The sequence below is a fragment of the Cyprinus carpio genome, chromosome A3 (genome assembly GCF_018340385.1).
Source record: "Cyprinus carpio isolate SPL01 chromosome A3, ASM1834038v1, whole genome shotgun sequence".
NCBI lineage: Eukaryota > Metazoa > Chordata > Actinopteri > Cypriniformes > Cyprinidae > Cyprinus > Cyprinus carpio.
In genome coordinates, this window is record NC_056574.1 from 28,095,123 (window position 1) to 28,117,106 (window position 21,984).

General features: G+C 36.5%; 1 protein-coding gene across 1 annotated transcript in view; it reads left to right on the forward strand.

Annotated features, from left to right (window-relative positions):
* The window catches only part of LOC109101841 (corticotropin-releasing factor receptor 1), a 116,743-nt gene extending 95,876 nt beyond the window's left edge, over positions 1–20,867 (forward strand). Inside the window, exons 10-14 of the mRNA XM_042727869.1 lie at positions 5,546–5,618; positions 5,834–5,919; positions 9,653–9,778; positions 13,990–14,041; positions 17,179–20,867. Coding sequence (XP_042583803.1) covers positions 5,546–5,618; positions 5,834–5,919; positions 9,653–9,778; positions 13,990–14,041; positions 17,179–17,319 — 478 coding nt within the window. The 3' untranslated portion in view covers positions 17,320–20,867. The remainder of the gene's footprint in view (positions 1–5,545; positions 5,619–5,833; positions 5,920–9,652; positions 9,779–13,989; positions 14,042–17,178) is intronic.
* Positions 20,868–21,984: the final 1,117 nt, after the last annotated feature.

Sequence of the window (21,984 nt, forward strand, 5' to 3'; positions counted from 1 at the left end):
ACTGATGCGACTTATACTTAGGTGTGACTTATAGTCTGAAAAATACGGTAAGTATAATATCAATAACATAATATTTAGTAATGTATGTTTAATACCCTAATTGATTTTTTACATTTTTTAGTGACATTACATAACAAAAAATTAGAGAGTGTGCGATAAATTGATAGATAGATGGTAGATGATAGATGGATGGCTAAAAGGGGACTTTTTTATTCTCCTTTGTCTGCGTATAGAGAATAATTGGCAAGTTCTGTCATGAAACTCTAGATGGCACAAGCTGATGGGTCCTTAACGCAAACTGATGATATTCACAGTGTTAAACTACTTGGCACAAGCTGATTGGCTCATGTTGCATACACAACCAATGAGCTTGCTGCTTTACATTTAAATGGCTGGTTGGCATTCATTAGAGCATTTCGCAACACACTTTCACAGTTCCTCTGAAACTCTCCACCTTCCCTAGCTCCACCTGTATAGATCTGCTACGAGTTATTTTATATATGTTATTTATGCAGCAGCAGTATGTCTTAAATACTCACAGCACTGTATCAGTGCATGTATTGGCAGTAGCAAGTTCCTGTACTTGCTTTGCAGAAGCAATAATCTACAACAACAGCAATAACCAACAGCAGCAGCAATTCAGCAATGTAGCAGATCTATTCTGCCAAGACCAAATACATTAATATTGTCATATCCATTACCATGCTTAAATCATCCAAGAGTTGTCATGATAAAACTTACTTTGTCCAATTTGAACTTTATACTTGTGTGTGAATTGTTGTTAATTGGAGGCTATGAAGTGCTAACAAAGTAAACTGTTTCATTTCTTGGACAAGAGTAATTAAAGAGTCTTTGTTAACAGTCCCTAACACCTCTTTAATTCTCTTTCTCACTTACATCTGCTTTACACTTTTAGAGCAGTGCTGCTTGACTGGTGCATTTGACCCAAAAATGGGTCACAGTTCTGTACAGCAAGGAAACAATGCAAAGTAAAATAAAAAATATAGCTGCAAGCAGAGATAATCGGGGTTCAAGCACTTTAAGGCATTTAAGCACATATAAAAAAAGACATTGCATATTATTTTGCAAGCCTGTAACCACCTAAATCAATTATTAAATACTACTACTACTACTACTACTACTACTACTACTACTACTAATTTACCATAGAAATATGATGGTTTTTAACGTTTATGGCTTACAGCACTGTTTATGACTGTTAAAGCACCACCTGTGGTTCAATCGCCATAAAACTCTGCATGCTTGAGTAGAATCACCAGTTGCATGTGCTCACCTACAGTAGTTTTGTGAAATTTTTGTTTAGGCTTTATAGACTTTTGGTTATATTTAGACAGGCCCCTTTTCTTAATGACACCATTATAGCTACCCAAATAGTAAAGGTATTTTTTTTTTTTACCTAGAGACTCCAGCGAATTGTACTGCAGAGCATTTTTTTTTTCTCGATTGAGTGAAAAACCTATGGCTAGTTTGCAAAAGTAGGTTTATTACATATTCTCAATTATGTAACAAACAATTTGATTGATATAAGTGGTTCTAGAGGCAGAGTTGTTCAGAATGAGGAGGTCTATCAGATTATATGAATTTTGTTTGTATGTGTGAAAAACCGCCAATAAAAAAATTGTTTATGGCCTTGAAAATGCGATATCGTCCCCCAGTTGCCAATTTCTTTCAGATTTCTTAAAGATCTTTAGGGCAGTTCTTCCCAACCTTTTTTTCATATGTGTGTGTGTGTGTGTTTGTGTGCGTGTTTTTGTGACATATCAGGACACACCTTTGTATAATGACATGGGTATGACACAGGTATTACAAGGAGAGGGTGACTTATTGACTTAGGGAGGACATAACCCATGTCCCCATTTTTCAAAAACGCTTATAAACCATACAGAATGAGGTTATTTATTTATTTATTTTATTTTGTTTTTGAGAAAGTAAAAATGCACAAAGTTTTCTTGTAAGGGGTAGGGTAGTTTGCGTGTAGGGTTGGTGTAGGGCGATAGAATATACAGTTCGTACAGTATAAAAACCATTACGCCTATGGGATGTCCCCACTTTTCACCAAAAACAAATGTGTGTGTGGTGTGTGTGTGCTGTTGTGGTGTGTGTGTGTGTGTGTGTGTGTGTGTGTGTGTGTGTGTGTGTGTGTGTGTGTGTGTGTGGTGTGTGTGTGTGTGTGTGTGTGCGCGTGTTTTGTGACATATCAGGACACAACTTTGTATAATGACATGGGTATGACACAGGTATTACAAGGAGAGGGTGACTTATGAGGACATAAACCCATGTCCCCATTTTTCAAAACGCTTATAAACCATACAGAATGAGTTTTTTTTGAGAAAGTAAAAATGCACAAAGTTTTCTGTGAGAGTTAAGGTTAGGTGTAGGGTTGGGGTAGGGCAATAGAAAATACAGTTTGTACAGAATAAAAACCATTACGCCTATGGGATGTCCCCACTTTTCACAAAAACAAACATGTGTGTGTGTGAGTGTGAGTGTGTGTGTGTGTGTGTGTGTGTGTGTGTGTGTGTGTGTGTGTGTGTGTGTGTGTGTGTGTGTGTGTGTGTGTGTGTGTGTGTGTTATTTCACACATACATATGAAATAATAGTACTCATATTTTTTGTGTGCACATTTGACAGTAGCTTGAATTGACACTTGTAGTAGCTTGAGTTAGGCTGCAGATGTAAAATTATGTTCATTATATAAAACAATAACATCTGTAAAAATTGTAACAACCTCTTTTTATATAGTAAAATGTAATTATTCAGACTGTTTGAGTTTTATTGAAATTAACCATTGTTCTTTCATGGTAGCCTACATTTAGATCATGATAACCAGAGTTAAAACCACACATACAGCACTTCAATACATAGTAAAAATGCAACTATATGGTTTCTATGTATTTGTATGAAAAACAGTAGTCTAAAATAATAAATTTAGTATAAATGCACAAATGCTTAGCTTAATTAAAAAATACATTACTCCTTTAATCTGTTTAATAAATATCTTCATTAATAATATAATTCGATATGAATATCCCACATTTCTGCCACAATACCATGGGTGCCTTTAGTGTTACTACAGTGTTAACGCCTAAATGATGGCAATTTGTAGATTGAAAAGCCTTCTGACTGTCTTATTGCGTACAGTTTTCCTCCTGTTTGTCAGCATTGTTTCATCTGGTTTTAAACTACATGTAGTTTAAATCACAGCAGCGGCTATTTGCACTAAGTGTAAATAGTGATGGAGGCTATTTACACTAAGTGCAAATAGCAATAAAAGCTGTTTACACTAAGTGTAAATAGCAATTAGATGCTATTTACACTAAGTGAAAATAGCTATATATTCTATTTACACTATGTTAAAATAGCAGGATTTTAATTATTGCAAATGGTGTCAATTATCTGCCCCTCAGTATTGTAGTAAATTATAAAACAGTATGCAATAATAACTTACAGTGTGTAAATTTTTATTTTGATTCAAATTATCAAATGGATGCCACCATATTGGGACAATAAAGCCCTCCCTACACCTACCCTAACCCTACTCAATACATTATTTTCAACTTTTTTGATTATTTCCTTCATTTTCATTGAAAATAAATGCTTTTCTGATGTGATTTGAAATTTGAAAAGGGAGGGAAAAGTTTGCCAAAAGGTGGGTTCGAACCTGGGTCGATTGCGTCAAAATGACTACAACACATGGTTTACCATCTGCGCCACTGGAACCACCAGCAGATGACTATCTTTTGTAGTCTTGACTAGCCACGAATGACCGAATCACCCGTTGGTGGGCGGAGTTAGTATAAATAGCTTCTGCCAACAAGGCGGAGTATTTCCACTTACTGTAAATAGACACTCCGTTAAATCACTTAGTTACAGTGGTTCCTAACCATAGGTGACTCAAACAGGCCCACTGAGTTTCATTCCAAACGACCTCTGTTAACCTTGTCTGACAGGTGCACAAATTGCATTGGCCAATGGCGGGCTTGTTTTTTGATATACGCAAATATCCTTATAAACACTTGTGGCACTTTGGACAAAGAAACTGCATACCAATTTTCATGTTGATTTGGAAAAACGGCGTAGTTATAATGCTTTTTATGTTTTTTTCCCCCTCCTATAATGCCACCAAGTGGCCAAGCTCTGCTGTTTTATTTTTCATGTGACCTCAGATTCAACTTTTTTATATATAATTGTTGATATTCACTCTCCCGAGAATCTTTGTGCACTGGTTTGGTTCTGATCAGGTGAAAAACATTGTAGACAGTGTGAGTAATACCATGTCTTCAAGTTTTAAGTCTCTACGACTTGCGGTTTGGTTTGCCCGATCAATTTTATGTGGAGATTGCTGATCCTTGGCCATTCTAACAATTACAATAGGGTTTCAGCACTACGCGCTTGAACCCCTAAATGAAATGCAGCTAAGCTTAGTACACAAATGATGTTGTTAATATCAAAGGCTGTCCAACAAGGTGGGTGCTAGGGTCTTGTTTTGAAAATGTATTTGTCACTTAAAGGCATAGTTCACCCAAAAATGAAAATTCTGTTTCAAACCTGTATGAGTTTCTTTCTTCTGCTGAACACGATAGATCTCTTGAACAATGTGAGGTAAACCAAACAGTTTCTGGTCCCCATTGACTTCCATAGTATTTATTTTTTATTTTTTCCATACTGTGAAAGACGGTGGAGACCAAAAAGTGTTTGTTACCAACATTCTTTAAAATACCTTTTTTTTAATGTGTTCAACAGAAGAAAGAAACTCATACATGTTTGTGAGTGAGTAAAGGATTTTCATTTTTGGGTGAACTACTGTATCCCTTTAATAGAGACTAGCCAAAGTAGACTAGCCTTTACCAATTGACAGTTGACAGGATGGACAGGTTGCACGGAACATTAAAGAAAAATATACATGAGGTCAGAGAATATATCACCCAGACCACATTAAATATGTGATAAATTATTTAAGTACTGTTGTAGATGGCGCTGGAAAAGCATTTTTAAAACATGCACATTTAAAAACATGAGGCATGTTTTACCTGGATGAACCTGTGCATGTCTTTGGTTGAGCTCCACAAATGACAGCATTTTGCCATTCAGATGTATCCCCAAACGCCACGTTTCTCTCTTTCTGTAAAACTGAAACACTCAGCCGAGACAGTCTTGATTATGCCGTGTACCCAACTGAAACTGTAAGATTAACAAATTTGGTGCATATTCTTCCCAAGGGACACACTTGCCTTCTCGTCCTTGCTTTGTTTCTTTTTTATATATAGAAAAGCTTCTTTTTAGATATTTTTCCAGCGGATCTTCTTTTATCACTTTACTAGACTTGCTTTTTTAATCATTGAGCTAGAATAATAAATAATTTCCCAAAATCCCTTTATATTGTTACACGGATAAACAGTTATGCGGTATCTGAAGAAATGGGGTCAAAATATTATATATATATACCGTATAATCATTTTCTGGGCTTCATAATGTGCATGTATAATCATTTTCTGTGCTTCGTGATCTTATTTTGTCTGTGCAGGTGCTGGTTTGGGAAGCGAGCCGGCATTTACACTGATTATATTTATCAGGGTCCCATGATCCTGGTTCTACTGGTGAGTCAGCAAAGTTTTGGTTCTTACCTAATTACACAAATGTTTCAGGAGCTTTTTTTAATTTATTTATTTGGTGCTTCCCCTTTCATGAGTCTTATTATGTTTTCTGTGATATATGTTTGGAATTTCATGTTGATAATTTATGTCTAGCACTCAAGTGTGCAAAAATTAAAAAAAAAAAAAAATTCTCTCTTTCTTCCTCTTTCCATCTTTAGATTAACTTCATTTTTCTCTTCAATATTGTGAGGATCCTGATGACTAAACTGAGGGCCTCCACCACCTCCGAGACCATTCAGTACAGGTGAGGCAGACTGTTCAGCACTGAGAGATCCCAGAAGAAAGTTTTCTCACTCAGAGGTTGCCCGTTGTTAGCCCAGGAATGCGAACGTTTGCCATTCACAAAACTCTATAAATCTCCTTGCCACTTAATTTTTAATTTCATTTTACAAACCCAATTCCCAAAAAGTTGGGACACTATACAAATTGTGAATAAAAACAGAATGCAATGATGTGGAAGTTTCAAATTTAAATATACAACATAGATGACATATCAAATGTTTAAACTGAGAAAATTTATCATTTTAAGGGAAAAATAAGTTGATTTTAAATATCATGGCATCAACATATATCAAAAAAGTTGGGACAAGGCAATGTTTACCACTGTGTGGCATCACCCTCTTCTTTTTATAACAGTCTGCAAACGTCTGGGGACTGAGGAGACAAGTGGCTCAAGTTTAGGAAGAGGAATGTTGTCCCATTCTTGTCTAATACAGGCTTCTAGTTGCTCAACTGTCTTAGGTCTTCTTTGTCGCATCTTCCTCTTTATGATGCGCCAAATGTTTTCTATGGGTGAAAGATCTGGACTGTAGGCTGGCCATTTCAGAACCCGCATCCTTCTTCTATGCAGCCATGATGTTTTAATTGATGCAGTATGTGGTCTGGCATTGTCATGTTGGAAATTGCAAGGGCTTCCCTGAAAGAGACAACGTCTGGATGGGAGCATATGTTGTTCTAGAACTTGGATATACCTTTCAGCACTGATGGTGCCTTTCCAGATGTGTAAGCTGCCCATGCCACATGTACTCATGCAACCCCATACCATCAGAGATGCAGGCTTCTGAACTGAGCGCTGATAACAACTTGGACTGTCCTTGTCCTCTTTAGTCCGGATGACATGGCGTCCCAGTTTTCCAAAAAGAACTTCAAATTTTGATTCGTCTGACCACAGAACAGTTTTCCACTTTGCCACATTCCATTTTAAATGAGCCTTGGCCCAGAGAAAACGCCTGCTCTTCTGGATGATGTTTAGATATGGCTTCTTTTTTGACCTTTGGAGTTTTAGCCGGCAACGGCGAATGCCACGGTGGATTGTGTTCACTGACAATGTTTTCTGGAAGTATTCCTGAGCCCATGTTGTGATTTCCATTACAGTAGCATTCCTGTATGTGATGCAGTGGCGTCTAAGGGCCCGAAGATCACGGGCATCCAGTATGGTTTTCCGGCCTCGACCCTTACACACAGAGATTGTTCCAGATTCTCTGAATCTTTGGATGATATTATGCACTGTAGATGATGATAACTTCAAACTCTTTGCAATTTTTTTCTGAGAAACCCCTTTCTGATATTGCTCCACTATTTTTCGCCGCAGCATTGGGGGAATTGGTGATCCTCTGCCCATCTTGGCTTCTGAGAGACACTGCCACTCTGAAAGGCTCTTTTTATACCCAATCATGTTGCCAATTGACCTAATAAGTTGCAAATTGGTCCTCCAGCTGTTCCTTATATGTACATTTAACTTTTCCGGCCTCTTATTGCTACCTGTCCCAACTTTCTTGGAATGTGTAGCTCTCATGAAATCCAAAATGAGCCAGTGTTTGGCATGACATTTCAAAATGTCTCACTTTCAACATATGATATATTATCTATATTCTATTGTGAATAAAATATACGTTTATGAGATTTGTAAAATATTACTTTTTTTTTTCTTTTTTTTTCACAATTTGTACAGTGTCCCAACTTTTTTGGAATCGGGTTTGTAGTTAATTTGACTATGTTAGCTACCAAATGAGAAGCTCTCAACAACACACACTACCATGCAAAAGTTTGAGATTGGTATGACTGTAAAATGCTTATTAAAAAAGTCTATTATGCATTCCAAGGCTGTATTTATTTGTTTAAAAATTTGAAAATACTGTGAAATATTATTACGACACAAAGTTTCTGTTTTCTATTTTAATTTACTTTAAAATGTAATTTATTCCTCAAAAAAAAAATTTCAGCATCATAATACCATTCTTTAGTTTCACATAAGCCAAAACAAATAAATGTCATTTTACAAATTTTTTCCAAAAAAACATAAATAAAAAAAATAAAATGACACAATTAATATTAAATATAGGAAAGAGTGATACTTTTTTTTTCAGGATTCTTTGATAAGTTTAAAAGAACCGCATTTATTTTAAGTAAAATATTTTGTAACACTATATATATATATATATATATATATATATATATATATATATATATATATATATATATATATATATATATATATATATATATATATATATATAATATATATGCAATTATTAATTTCTGAAGAAAAAAAAAACATACTGACCCCAAACTTTTGAAATGCACTGTATTTCACAATGCTTAAAGCCAGAATTTTGTTGAATTTCCATCAAAATTAATAAAAAAATGCTGAGAAACAGTCTGTCTGTGGCCAATTTGAGTATATTTTTCCTTATGAGAAATAACAGATACAAAATGATACTAGATGCAAAGCGACAGATGCCTACAGTAAAAGTTTAGAGCTGTAAAATGAATCTGGAAAGCATAACACTATTGTGCAAGCTAATCTTTCTTTTTATGCACACACAGACAAACAGAGTTGTTTTAATAAAACAGTGTTTACACTATGTGGGCAAATCATCCTACTTTATGGGGTTACTTCAGGTCTGTGCATTTTAAACTGTGATATGAGAATGTATTTTAACATCCAATACATTACACACTTTACCTTCAAATAGATCTCATTAGTGATTGGTCTTTCCTGTGGGGAAACATAAAAATGGAGGAGGATGAGTGATTTGACTTGTTGAATTTAGAGGTGCTTGCTGTTTGTTCTGAGTTCTGGAATTTTATAATAAGCTGTTCGTGTACTGTGTCAAAATTTTGGCATAAATAAGGGAGGTAGGGATTGATGGATCAATGTTTGGATGATTGATGTATTGAGGAGAAGAGAGGGGAGAGCATTTGTTTGTGTGTGTGTGTGTGTGTGATGCTTATATTCTTTTAAGCTATGACTAATGTCTTTGACAGTCACAGTCAGTGGCCCACAGCAAATGCAGTACATACTGCTTAAACTGAATTCATCTCAATGTCATCCCATTGAACTCTTACTGTGACGTTACTCTGCGTAACATTCAATTCAATTGTATTTAATTTAACAAGGTTAAAAAAATTCTGTACTTATTTGGAGTATGATTCCAAAAAAGAAAAAGAAAAAAAAGTACTTTCATGTAAATGCTGATCACTTTATAAAATAAAGTAGAAAAGATTATTTCCTTTTTCAACATTTCCTTTAAAATCTGTCAAATCTTTAAATATCTTTAAAACCGTAAATCTGTGTGCATTTTTGTCACTACCAATGGCATGAGTTTTGGGCGGGACTTTCTGTGTGCCTGACCAATAGAAGACAGGGGGAGTGTTCTGGAAACAATTTTTTTGCAGTTTTGTTTCTTTGAAGCAGTTTTTACTCAGAAATTTCTAGTTACTCTAATTTCCCAAATAATTGCAAAGAAATGACACACTGTTACAAACTGGATCAGATGTGAGTAGAAACACTTAAATAGTATTATTTACTTGTAATACTCCAATAAACTTTGTTTTATTTACAGCTTTGAAAATATTTTTTTTACACTGTAGTGCATAAATTAGTTGAGCTTGTAATATTGTAATTTCTGAAGATATGGCTTTTATTTCTGTGTTTGGTTTCTTTATTATCATCTCTACATCTCTGACTCTCACAGGAAAGCAGTAAAAGCAACACTGGTTCTTCTGCCACTACTGGGCATCACATACATGCTGTTCTTCGTCAACCCTGGCGAGGATGAAATCTCACAGATTGTCTTTATCTACTTCAACTCTTTCATATAATCAAACCAGCCCAGTCAAACCACCAAAATCTCACCACTAAAACGTACCTGTGGGAACTTTTTTGAAAGACGCGAAATACGTACTGCCATGTACAGTCGTGGCCAAAAGTTTTGAGAATTACATAAATATTAGTTTTCAAAAAGTTTGCTGCTAAACTGCTTTTAGATCTTTGTTTCAGTTGTTTCTGTGATGTACTGAAATATAATTACAAGCACTTCATACGTTTCAAAGGCTTTTATCGACAATTACATGACTTTTATGCAAAGAGTCAGTATTTGCAGTGTTGGCCCTTCTTTTTCAGGACCTCTGCAATTCGACTGGGCATGCTCTCAATCAACTTCGGGGCCAAATCCTGACTGATAGCAACCCATTCTTTCATAATAACTTCCTGGAGTTTGTCAGAATTAGTGGGTTTTTGTTTGTCCACCCGCCTCTTAAGGATTGACCACAAGTTCTCAATGGGATTAAGATCTGGGAAGTTTCCAGGCCATGGACCCAAAATTTCAACATTCTGGTCCCCGAGCCACTTAGTTATCACTTTTGCCTTATGGCACGGTGCTCCATCGTGCTGGAAAATGCATTGTTCTTCACCAAAAACTGTTGTTGGGTTGTTGGAAGAAGTTGCTGTTGGAGGGTGTTTTGGTACCATTCTTTATTCATGGCTGTGTTTTTGGGCAGAATTGTGAGTGAGCCCACTCCCTTGGATGAGAAGCAACCCCACACATGAATGGTGTCAGGATGCTTTACTGTTTGCATGACACAGGACTGATGGTAGCGCTCACCTTTTCTTCTCCGGACAAGCCTTTTTCCAGATGCCCCAAAACAATTGGAAAGGGGCTTCATCGGAGAATATGACTTTGCCCCAGTCCTCAGCAGTCCATTCACTATACTTTCTGCAGAAGATCAATCTGTCCCTGTTTTTTTTGGAGAGAAGTGGCTTCTTTGCTGCCCTTCTTGACACCAGGCCATCTTCCAAAAGTCTTCGCCTCACTGTTCATGCAGATGCGCTCACACCTTCCTGCTGCCATTCCTGAGCAAGCTCTGCACTGGTGGGACTCCGATCCCGCAGCTGAATCCTCTTTAGGAGACGATCCTGGCGCTTGCTGGACTTTCTTGGACGCCCTGAAGCCTTCTTTACAAGAATTGAACCTCTTTTCCTTGAAGTTCTTGATGAACCTATAAATTGTTGATTTAGGGTGCAATCTTAGTAGCCACAATATCCTTGCCTGTGAAGCCATTTTTATGCAACGCAATGATGGCTGCAGGTGTTTCTTTGCAGGTCACCATGGTTAACAATGGGAAGAACAATGATTTCAAGCATCACCTTCCTTTTTAACATGTCAAGTCTGCCATTCTAACCCAATCAGCCTGACATAATGATCTCCAGCCTTGTGCTCGTCAACATTCTCACCTGAGTTAACAAGATGATTACTGAAATGATCTCAGCAGGTCCTTTAATGACAGCAATGAAATGCAGTGGGAAAGGTTTTTTTTTTTTGGGGATTAAGTTCATTTTCATGGCAAAGAAGGACTATATGCAATTCATCTGATCACTCTTCATAACATTCTGGAGTATATGCAAATTGCTATTATAAAAACTTAAGCAGCAACTTTTCCAATTTCCAATATTTATGTAATTCTCAAAACTTTTGGCCACGACTGTACGTTTCATGACATATTCAGTGTGAAATGTTCACTGAGTGGCGCTAAAAAAGTGTTCAGGTTTTTTCCCCGGAACAGATAAACGTACATATTATACGTTGTATATGATGTTGGCTTTGTGCATGTCACCGCAGTTCTGACTTGAAATGTCCGTTGAGTGGCACTATAACTGTAATGCCCTGTGATGTTTTAAAATAATGTACCATCTGTACAACACATAAACCTAACCGAGAGTATGAACAAAAGTGAATATGACATAAAAACACAGTCGCAAGCATGTCATTTTATATTGTTTTATCTCTTATCTTTGAGCTCTTTTATCGTGAGTCATATTTTTCACAAGATTCATCCTAAGTCCAATTCTGTGCCAGCTGAGCTACCGAGCAAGCTTGTTACATCTGGAAAACGAAACATGTGGAGCTGGTAAAGCGACGCAGTCCAAAACTGTGTATGAAAATGATTAAAAGTGCTTGCTGTTTTATTGCCTCTATTGTTCATTACTGTTGGAAACTGCAGTGATATGTACTTTTTGGTAACTATTTTGCATCTTGCAAAAAAGTTCCCACAGGTATGTTTTCATAAGAGATCAGTTTGCAGCCAACACAGTTGCCGCGTTTCCACCAAAATTACCCGGAACAATTGTACCAGGAACGTTTTTCTCCAGGAACTATTTTCCCCCCAGACCTGTTGCTTTCTGCATTTCCACCGCGGTCTAAAGTACCGTGAAGATTAGGCAAATAGTCTGGTGGCGTAGGTCTGCGCGCGTTTCTCAAAAACAAACTATGCAAATTTCGGACTTGCATCCTCGGTAGTTCGGACTTTGCGAGTTCGACTCGGGAGTGTGATGTCCACGACGACGCAAGTCTGGTAATTCTGCAAACTGCAGCATACTTGATAACATCAGCCAGCTCCCTTGGCTACTGCAATTTTACTCACTGTATATTTACAATAAGACGAAATAGAATATCAAATACCACTGCCTCCTTTCGTTTTCATTTAAACGTAATAATAGCCACAGAAATGTACTTAGTTCCGGGAAATATGTATATATAAAGCCTACATTACAATGAAACAAAATATTATATCAATTGCCTCTTTTTATTTTCATTTTACCCAAAACAAATGATATTTTTTTTAACCACTAAAGAGACATTAGAGTCATCAGCAAATATCAGAAGGGCTAGCCGAGTTGAGAGTGCTCTAAGTGGATACATGAGCAATGAGCTACCGCTGATCGCATGGAGCTGATCGTCTCCGAAATCTGTGAAACACATTTTAAAAAAGGCGCTGTTTTTATAAATAAACCGCAGATTTGAATTTTAAACAACTACATTCTCTCCTGAAATACTTTTAAAACTACATTTCATGACACGATAACAGTAATATTTTGAAAATTATCTGAATAAATGGTGGCTGAAATCACAATGCTGCATGAACTCAACCAATCAGCATGCTCAGCGTCCAAGTCCCTCCCCTGAAAGCTCCGGACCTTTGAAAAAGTACTACCTGGCGAGCAGGGACTTTCTGAGGGGCAATGTTTTACCCGGAACTTTATTTAGATCCTTGTTCCTGGGTACCAGCCCAAAGTCCCTAGTTCCTGGGTAAAGTTCCAGCAGTGGAAACGCGGCTAGTTTTAACCCTGATCAATTGTGTTAAAGCAGATCCGAAACTAATCCTTAAAACTCAGAGGTGGAAATTAAATAAAAATAAATTGCACCCACTGATGGAGTTGTTTATTTGCACGTGCTGTCTTTTACAATAAGTGCTGAGGTTTATGAACAAGCCACACTGAATAAGTCTGATTTGCATCGAAAATAATGACAGATACTGAATCTAAATATGGCCCTGTGTATTTAAGTGTATTTAGTGCTTGCTTAAACTGTTGTGTGTGAGAGAGTGTGAAGGGAGATGTTGATGATTGTTTCACTTGTTTACTAAATCATATACAGTACATAGGATGTTTCAATTATTTTTATTTATTTTTTGATGCAATGTATTATACAGTACAAGTTTTTTTTTTCTGTGATGATATAATTGGCACAGATTTCCTTTTTGAAGGTTACACAAAAATTAGATCTTTGCTTTCAGCGTCAGATATTTGACACAAATTGTGTTTTGTTAATGTAACCCATTAAAATTTGTCACATTGAATATCCTATTTCACTTGAAAATACGGTAACACTTTAGAATAGGGAACACATATTCACTTTTAACTAAGAGTTTCCCCTCAATTAACTCCTAATTTTCTGTTTATTAATACAGTAGTTATTAAGGTAGTTGTTAAGTTTAGGTAACGGGTCGGTTTAAGGGATCTATACAGAGTAAAGCATTAATATGTGATTTATAAGTACTAATAAACAGCCAATATGCTAATATGCATGCTAATAAGCAACTAGTTAATAATGAGAATTGGACCTTAAAATAAAGGGATAAATGGCTTGTGAATCCTGATTTATGTTGACTTAACAGAATTGTTTTAAATGAAATTTGATTATTTAGAATTTTTTTATTTCTTATTTTTTCTCGTAACTGTTTCTCATTTCTCGTTCTCTTTACAGGGCTTTTTTGTGTCAGTGTTCTACTGCTTTTTGAACAGTGAGGTAAGAAAGCTCTTTTCCTGATGTTCTTCTTCTGTTTCCATCCTTTTTGCACAAATATGCCCTCTACTTTTTACTTTCAGGAGCACAGTTCTACTAAAGCGATGGGTCTGTTCTTTGAAGTGCAATGCAAACAGTCTGAGTAATTTGGGCATTTCAGATTTCTTCAGCCATGGCTGTCCAGTGTGACCCAGCCAAAAGAATCACATAGAGACCTTCCTAAATTCACTGTTAACCCAAAACCACCCTTTTGGCAGTCAATAACTATAAAAACCGACCCCGCTCATAAAATATTCATTCCTGCGAGGTCTAAATCTTGCTTGTGTTACATGCCCTTTGAAAAGGACAGTAAACCTTTGGGAATTTCCAGCCAAAACGTTCCTCTTTAGCATCTTGCCCAGATAGAAAATGCAAGCACATCTTACGCATCATGTTGTACCCATAAGTGAACAGGCTTACAGGTGCTGTAAAAGAATCCAGGATTGGATCTGTCTGGGCTTATTTTAGGCAGTGAACAAGTTAAAGGCAAGCAGGAAAGTGTGAGGCTTGATCTGAGGTCACCCTCAACCACAGACAGATATCAGTATACACGAGCCAAGCCGAGCGTACAGTATTGCTTAAGTCAAAGCGATAGCATTGATCTGTTCCCAGTACATATGAAAGGGACACTGCAATGTCAGATGCAAGACCTCCAAAAAAAAATACCAATGTCATCGGCATTATGCTACTTCTAAAGGTACATTTGGCGCCAATGTGGCAATGCAAATATGTTCAGATCTAAAAAGCTTATGATACTAAATACAGCTGAAATAACAAACACTTGTCACTGAAAGTCAAAGGACAACAGAGAAAGGATCTGGCTTGGAAGTGCAATAAAGCGCTTTCTTTCAAGCAGATGGTTATTCGCTCACTTTCTCTAAATGTGTTGCATTATGGTTTTTTTTTTTTTTTTTTTTTTTTTTTTTTTTGATTACCAGTTAAAGCTATTTAAAAGGATAGTGTAACCAAATTTCATCATTGTTATTCCAAACTTGTACACAGTGTACACTTTACACTTTTTTTTGCATGCAATAAAAATGTGTGTTTATTCACACTTTCAGGCTCCAGTATATGGAGGAGGTTCATATGTAACAGAGGTTCAGTAAGTTTGACAGATAAATCAGTGCAGCGATTTGATCGACTATCTCTTGGAAGGTCAATTAAGCTTGGGTTTGACAAGCAAATGCTAATTTAGAAGGAATGGTTGAAAATTGTGATGTGAAATATGTACATTTTATGATTAAATATATAGATGATAAGCAGCTATGAAATTTTTTCAGTCTATGCTGCCTCAGTTACAATTATGTACTTAGGAAACCACAGTTAGACTTTCATAGTTGTGTGAGCTGAAAGAAAAAGTGAATGTCGGGGATTATTTTCAGCAAATACTTTGAATGCTGTATTTCAAACATTGCTTTAAGTGTCAGCAGTCACTGACCCAAGGGATTTTACGCTTTTAAAGAAATAGAGAAAAAGAGAGAGTCAAGATCTTAGAGCAAAGTCAGAAGTTTCTTCTCTAGACTGATTTTTGATCGCTTGGCATGAGTTTGACCTCCCGAACTCATCTTCTAACACCCCCCCTCCCCCCACTTGACACCAACCCCCAAGGTTAATTACATACAGCACCAGAGCTTTGCTGTTCACTTCTGATCTACTGTGGAGACTAACCTTTGACCCTCATGGGCATGGGCAACTGTTCATACAGTGCCAGGGCAGCCAGCAACTATTTTTAAGAGTTTTAAGTTGAGAATATTTTGAATAAAACCTTTTTGATAATTAAGTGATATAATTATTGTAGGTAAACAAAACAACATAATGTATATCTACGTGAATGTGTTTATATATACTATACTGTATTATGTATACAAATCTGTTCAATATGGCATCCTTCAGCTCTTGAGCTTGAATCAAAGTGATCTGAATTCTTTTACATGTTATTTCTTTCTGCTTCAGCAGTTTGTGATGTGTTTACTAGTTTAAATTTCAGTGATGTCAGCGTTGTTGACACAAGCTTAGGTGATTCTGTATCAAAACTTAATGTGGCAATAGAGCAACAGGCGTGGAAGCCGTACGCTGCCCATAGTGCATTGGAGCACAGACTAATATTTGTCCACTGACCACTTCAAAGACAGGCCCCCTACAAAGTGTATTGAATGAGGTGGAGACAGACAGGAGGTTTAAATGCTTACTCCGACATCCATCTCATTGATTTGCGGACAGCGAGGCCTTTTACAGTCTTTCTGAGAGCCAACACACTGATTCAGTGAAACAGCCCCCTCCAAATTAATGTCTAATGCGGTCCAGGTTTTTCTCATATGAGCACAGGCTTCTGGTTTATTTCCCCTGTAACAAAAGACTGTAACAATTTCAACCTTTGCTGCCAGCACAGCTTAAGGAAATGCCATAGGTATGATTGCTAAGGAGATAACTCCCTGGTTGCCACGATAGAACACTGATTATGCAAATGATGTAGCTTTTCATTGGTGGCATATATCACACTGATGCAATTTAAATGCTAATGATTTGATGTGCAGATGTTTTTTGCCGGGTATAGAGCTTTACTGCTGACCTTTGACTAGTCCTGCTGCTCTAAATCCAGATCTGATCCATTAGCAAAGCAACAAAACTGCTCTCAGATCAGTGTAAAATATATAGGGAGAAAAATGCAATCTTCATATATGTAGAATATAAACCCCCTCTCTTCAGATGGTATATCTAGTGTAAACAACATTGAAAATCTGGCATTATATATTTAAATATATATATTTTTATATATCTTCCTTTTTTCATTTCACTCAAAATGTGAAAGATTTATTTTACATATATATATATATATATATATATATATATATATATAAATTATTGAATTATTTTCTCTAGTGGTCCTTTGTATTAAAAATGGTAATATATATCACCACCCTCTCTCTTAATCACCCACTTTCTTCATATTTTTCTCTCTCTATGTCCGCTGTCAATTACTTCTACTGTTACTGTTTGTTACTAACTTGTATCGAAGCTAACCTCTTTTTTATGGTAGCTTGTGCAGTTGAGCTACATTCCATTATTAAGATCATTAGTAACGTCTCTTTCTATGTCTGTAGGTACGTTCAGCTGTTCGTAAGCGGTGGCATCGCTGGCAGGATAAGCACTCCATTCGGGCACGGGTGGCACGGGCCATGTCTATTCCCACCTCTCCAACACGGGTCAGTTTCCACAGCATCAAGCAGTCGTCGGCCATCTGACCATAACTGAAGCGAAGCATCCGTCCCCGTTTCTTCTGCCCCTGCTCTTTCTGTCCTCAGCTAATTATCCACATCCTCTGCAAAACCCAGGGATAACAGCTATGGGCCAAACAGGGTACGATCCTCAGCTGAAACACAGATGAAGGATGGAAATGTACACAGATTATGAGGTCCACCTGCCAAACACAGAGGAAAAAACTGTGTCAGAAAGAGATTAGAGCATTGGTGGTCTCAGACAGCGATGGGTGACCGTGGGAGGAACCTGACACACACACCAAAAAAAAATACTGGCAGAGTGTATTTATTCAATAGACAATAGAGATAAATGTCACATCCTCTCCTCCTGATCTCGATTCTTCTCTGATTGGAAAGCTCATTTTATTCCTAACTTGTTTCCAGAACTATCGGAGTTGGATAAAATGGAATATACACTACATGGCCAAAAGTATTGCGATTGTGAGCCATACATGTGTCTGAATGGGATCAAATCCATATTCCAACATCAATTGGAAACCTTCCCAGAAGAAAGGAAGCTGTTAGGCAGGATTAACTCCTTATTAATGCCAATAGTTTTGAAATTAATTGCTTAGAAATCACATATGGGTTCGGTGTTTATGTGTCCTCAAGCTTTTGGCCAATATAGTGCAATAGTTTTAGGAGTTTTAAAACAAAATGACATAATCAGAGGAAGAAAAAAAACAGCAGATTTACAATCGGAAAACAAAAAATATCTTTGACAGATCTCAATGTGAACTTTCATTATTGCTATTGAATCTTTAACTGGATACACTGGAGACAACTGTATGGTGTTTTCTCTGAGATGTTCAGATTGTGACCCTTATAATTTTCCTTACTTTTCACTCGCTGCTCTTCATTGCCCACTTCGTTGCAGCTAGTAATAGTTCCCTCTGATTGTCATAAATTCCTGTGAGCAAACTCATTCAACATGGACACTATTTGCTTTGATATGATGAGTGCATCTATTGTGTGTGTATCGTACAGTGCGAGTGTGAAAACTGTAAACTGTTTTTAGAAAGATGAAAGGTATGTGTTAATGCTCTCTAAGTCTGTTTGCATCCTGGGACTCAAAGATATGTCTAATCCCCTGGGAAAAAGAGGAAGGAAGCTCACAGGAAAGGAAACAGCATCATGAAAGGCTAAGGTAGAAGACTAAACACATAACACAATCTTTTAAATAAGGGGTTTATTACAGAACAAAGAAAGGATTTTGATTTTATCCTTTATTTGGAGCCTCAGCCAAGCGGGCGATTGATTGTATTTCAATTAACCACTCCAGGTCTCCTTTCCATGCACAGTTTCATATAAATTCCCAGTTATCAAGCAGTTTTATGAGATGATAATAGTACAAAATACTTGTGTATTTGGATTCTGGAGACTTTTTCAAAAGACTAAATCTAATTACACGCGACTGGATGTTATGGGTAGTTTTTGTTGCTCAAGAGCCTTATAGTGATAGTTCACCCAAAAATGACAATTCTGTCATCATTTACTCATGTTGATTCAAAATAGTATGATTTTATTACCTCCAGCATTTGAAGAATGTACACCACCGTTCAAAAGCTCAGTAAGAATCTTTTTTTTCTTTTTTTTTTAAGAAATCAAAACTTGGATGGATGCATTAAATTGATCGAAAGTGTCCGTAAATACTGTACATACAAAACATGATATTTCAAATAAATGATGTTCTTTGAAACTTTCTATTCATCAAACAATGCTGATAAAAAAAGTATCAAAGTTCCACAAATATATTAGGCAGTAGAACCCTTTGTAACATTGATAATAACAAATGTTTCTTAAGCAGCAAATCAGCATATTTGCATGATTTCAAAAGGATCATGTGACACTGAAAACTGGAGTAATGAAAATGTAGTTTTGCATCAAAGAATTTTTTTTTTTTTAATCTATTTGTTTTCTTTATTTTGTATTAATATTGTAATAATTAGGGTTAGGGTTATAAATTCAGACTTGGCAAGCATTAGACACCTCTTTCAAAAACATTCAATATTTTTGAACGGTAGTGTAGCTGGATGCTTTAGTACACTTTCACTCCAGTAAGCTATTCACTTGAGAACTGCAACAAATCGGATCACTGAATCAATGAGTTGAATTGAATCAGTTTGATTTGTGAATAATTCTTTTATTCACGGACTGGTTTTGTGAACTTGGTCAGCTGATTCACTGAAAGTGTGAATGAATTTGTGCTTCACGGAAGAAAGAAATTCCAATGGGTTCAGAACATCATGAGTAAATGATGACAGTTTTCATTTTGGGTGAACTATCCCTTTTTAAAATGTCAGTTATTTCTATGAAACATGGTGCATTTCAACATTTACATTGCTACTGGTGTTACAAGTGTGGACAGGATATTATGGACAGCAGGGAAGGCACTGTGTCATTTGTGGACCATTTTTTCCCCTAGTTTCTTTGAATAGCTGTTCTGTGTGGAAGTAAATTGGAAAAATAGACGAATGGTGCATTTTTGCTTCTCAGTTCAAATCCCAACAGAATCAGGCCAGTATAATTACCTCAGAAAAACTGCTTCTGTATCATTAGAGTCAAGAGAGATCTGCATGCCTAACATTGGGTCATTTAACCTCCATCCATGTGTTAAAACCCTCGCTAAGCTGAGCCACCAATGACCGAGTCCTGTGACCGCTCACTGCTGATTCAGAACAGTAAAGCAGATTTAGCTTTTGTGCTCATACATCCAATCAATCACATCTGATGAAAAAAAACTGACTCAGGACCTTCATCTATGCCTCTGTGCTCTTCTGACCTTCCTGAAGTACTCATTCATGAAGGCTTCAGCAGATTCCACATTCAGTCATGCTTGTTGTGTACATGTCCAGTAGCACCATATATTCGAGTTAGACATCTAGTTGTGTATATATTGGAAGACTAGCATTGTGAAGTTTGTTAATTACAATATAGCATTGTGTATACCTGACAAACTGAGGACCAAGCTCGTGTCACTGCTAGTAAACTGAAACATAAGGTTTGTTTTAGTGTCGCTACTAAGTTTAGGACTAAGGCTTTGTTTGGTTTTAAATCTATGCTGTGCACGGTCATTTTACAGTGAAATCTGATCCGTTTGTTCTGACAATGTAGTAAATGTACCTGGATCCCAGCAGTTGTTAGTTTAAAGAGAAGGCGGAAGGTAGAAATTGGGCCTCTGCGCACATCCGTCATGACATCTTGCCACTGTGCTGAACTCACACAAGATGCATGAGAAAACATTAGTGATGGGCATTTTAGCCATTCATGCATATTCTGTGTACAAAACCACCTGTTTGTTCACTGTTCGCTACATAGTGAAGGCTTTTATATCTCACTATATGAGGAAAGGGTGAGAGAGTATATTCTGACACAGTTCCAAATAACATTGAGCACTTTGAAAGATATACAAAAGTTTGTGGTCTGTAAGATATTTTAATGAATGCTTTTATTCTGCATTAAATTGATTGTTACAGTTTTTTTATTATTATTATTTTAAATAAATGCTGTTTATTAAACTTCCTATTCATCAAAGAATCCTAAACATGTCATTGCAGTTTCTACAAAAATATTAAGCAGCACAACTGCTTTCAACACTGACAATATTAATAAATGTTAGAATGATTTCTAAAGGATCATGTGACACTGAAGACTGAAAAAACAATTTTGCCTTCGCAGGAATAAATTGCATTTTAAAATCTATTTAAATAAAATACAGTTCTTTTAAAATGTAATAATATTTCACAATATTACAGTTTGTAACATCTTTAAAAAACATTTAAAAATCTCACTGACCCCAAACTTTTGAACAGTAGTGTGTACATAAAGCAGCACCCCAGATAATGATTATGTCTGAAATCTGATCTAACCATTTAGACTGAGATTTAAAATGATTTCAAACCACATATGTTATCTTTGTCTGTAATTACTTATTTTTTAAAGCCTTTAAAATGGCCTGTCAAAGTTTATCTCAAATTGCAGCAGCAAAGAAATATCAGATTACAAAAATCACGAAAAATCATCCAATCGATTTACTGGCATGCCACAAAATTTTCAATCAAGACTCTATCACAGCACAATTTACCAGTGGACAAAAATATATCAGGAGATAATGTACAGTCAGCTGGTTATTAAGGGGTTTATTTTGAGATAATGACCATCTGATTGTACATTACTCCACTTATTAGACCGCTGCTTATCATTTAAATGCATAAATGGATATGAAATATTGATTTGAGTTGAAATTATTTATGTCAGAAGAAAGAGTCTGCGGAGGTTTTCAGGGACAATAGATAAATGTGCAGTTTAGTGGTCAGTCTGACTACAATTGACCAATCAGAATCATGTATTCCAGAAAACCATAAAATGAAAATAGAGAAACTAAGAATAGCTGGATGCTGAATAGCAAAACTCCACAGACAGTGATGGATGTGATGTGCACAGAAATGAGAGAAGCTTATGTTACTATTTATGTTGAACAGATCTGTTTGCTGGTGCATGTGGAATCAGAGGGATCTGATTTAGCATCATGGGCCTAAAGATTTTCACAGCTCAGACACACTCCATCAGCATTTGCCTCACTATTTATAGCACTTTAATAGTAAACAGCTCAAGTGTTCACATCATATACAAACCTGTGGGGCTACTACC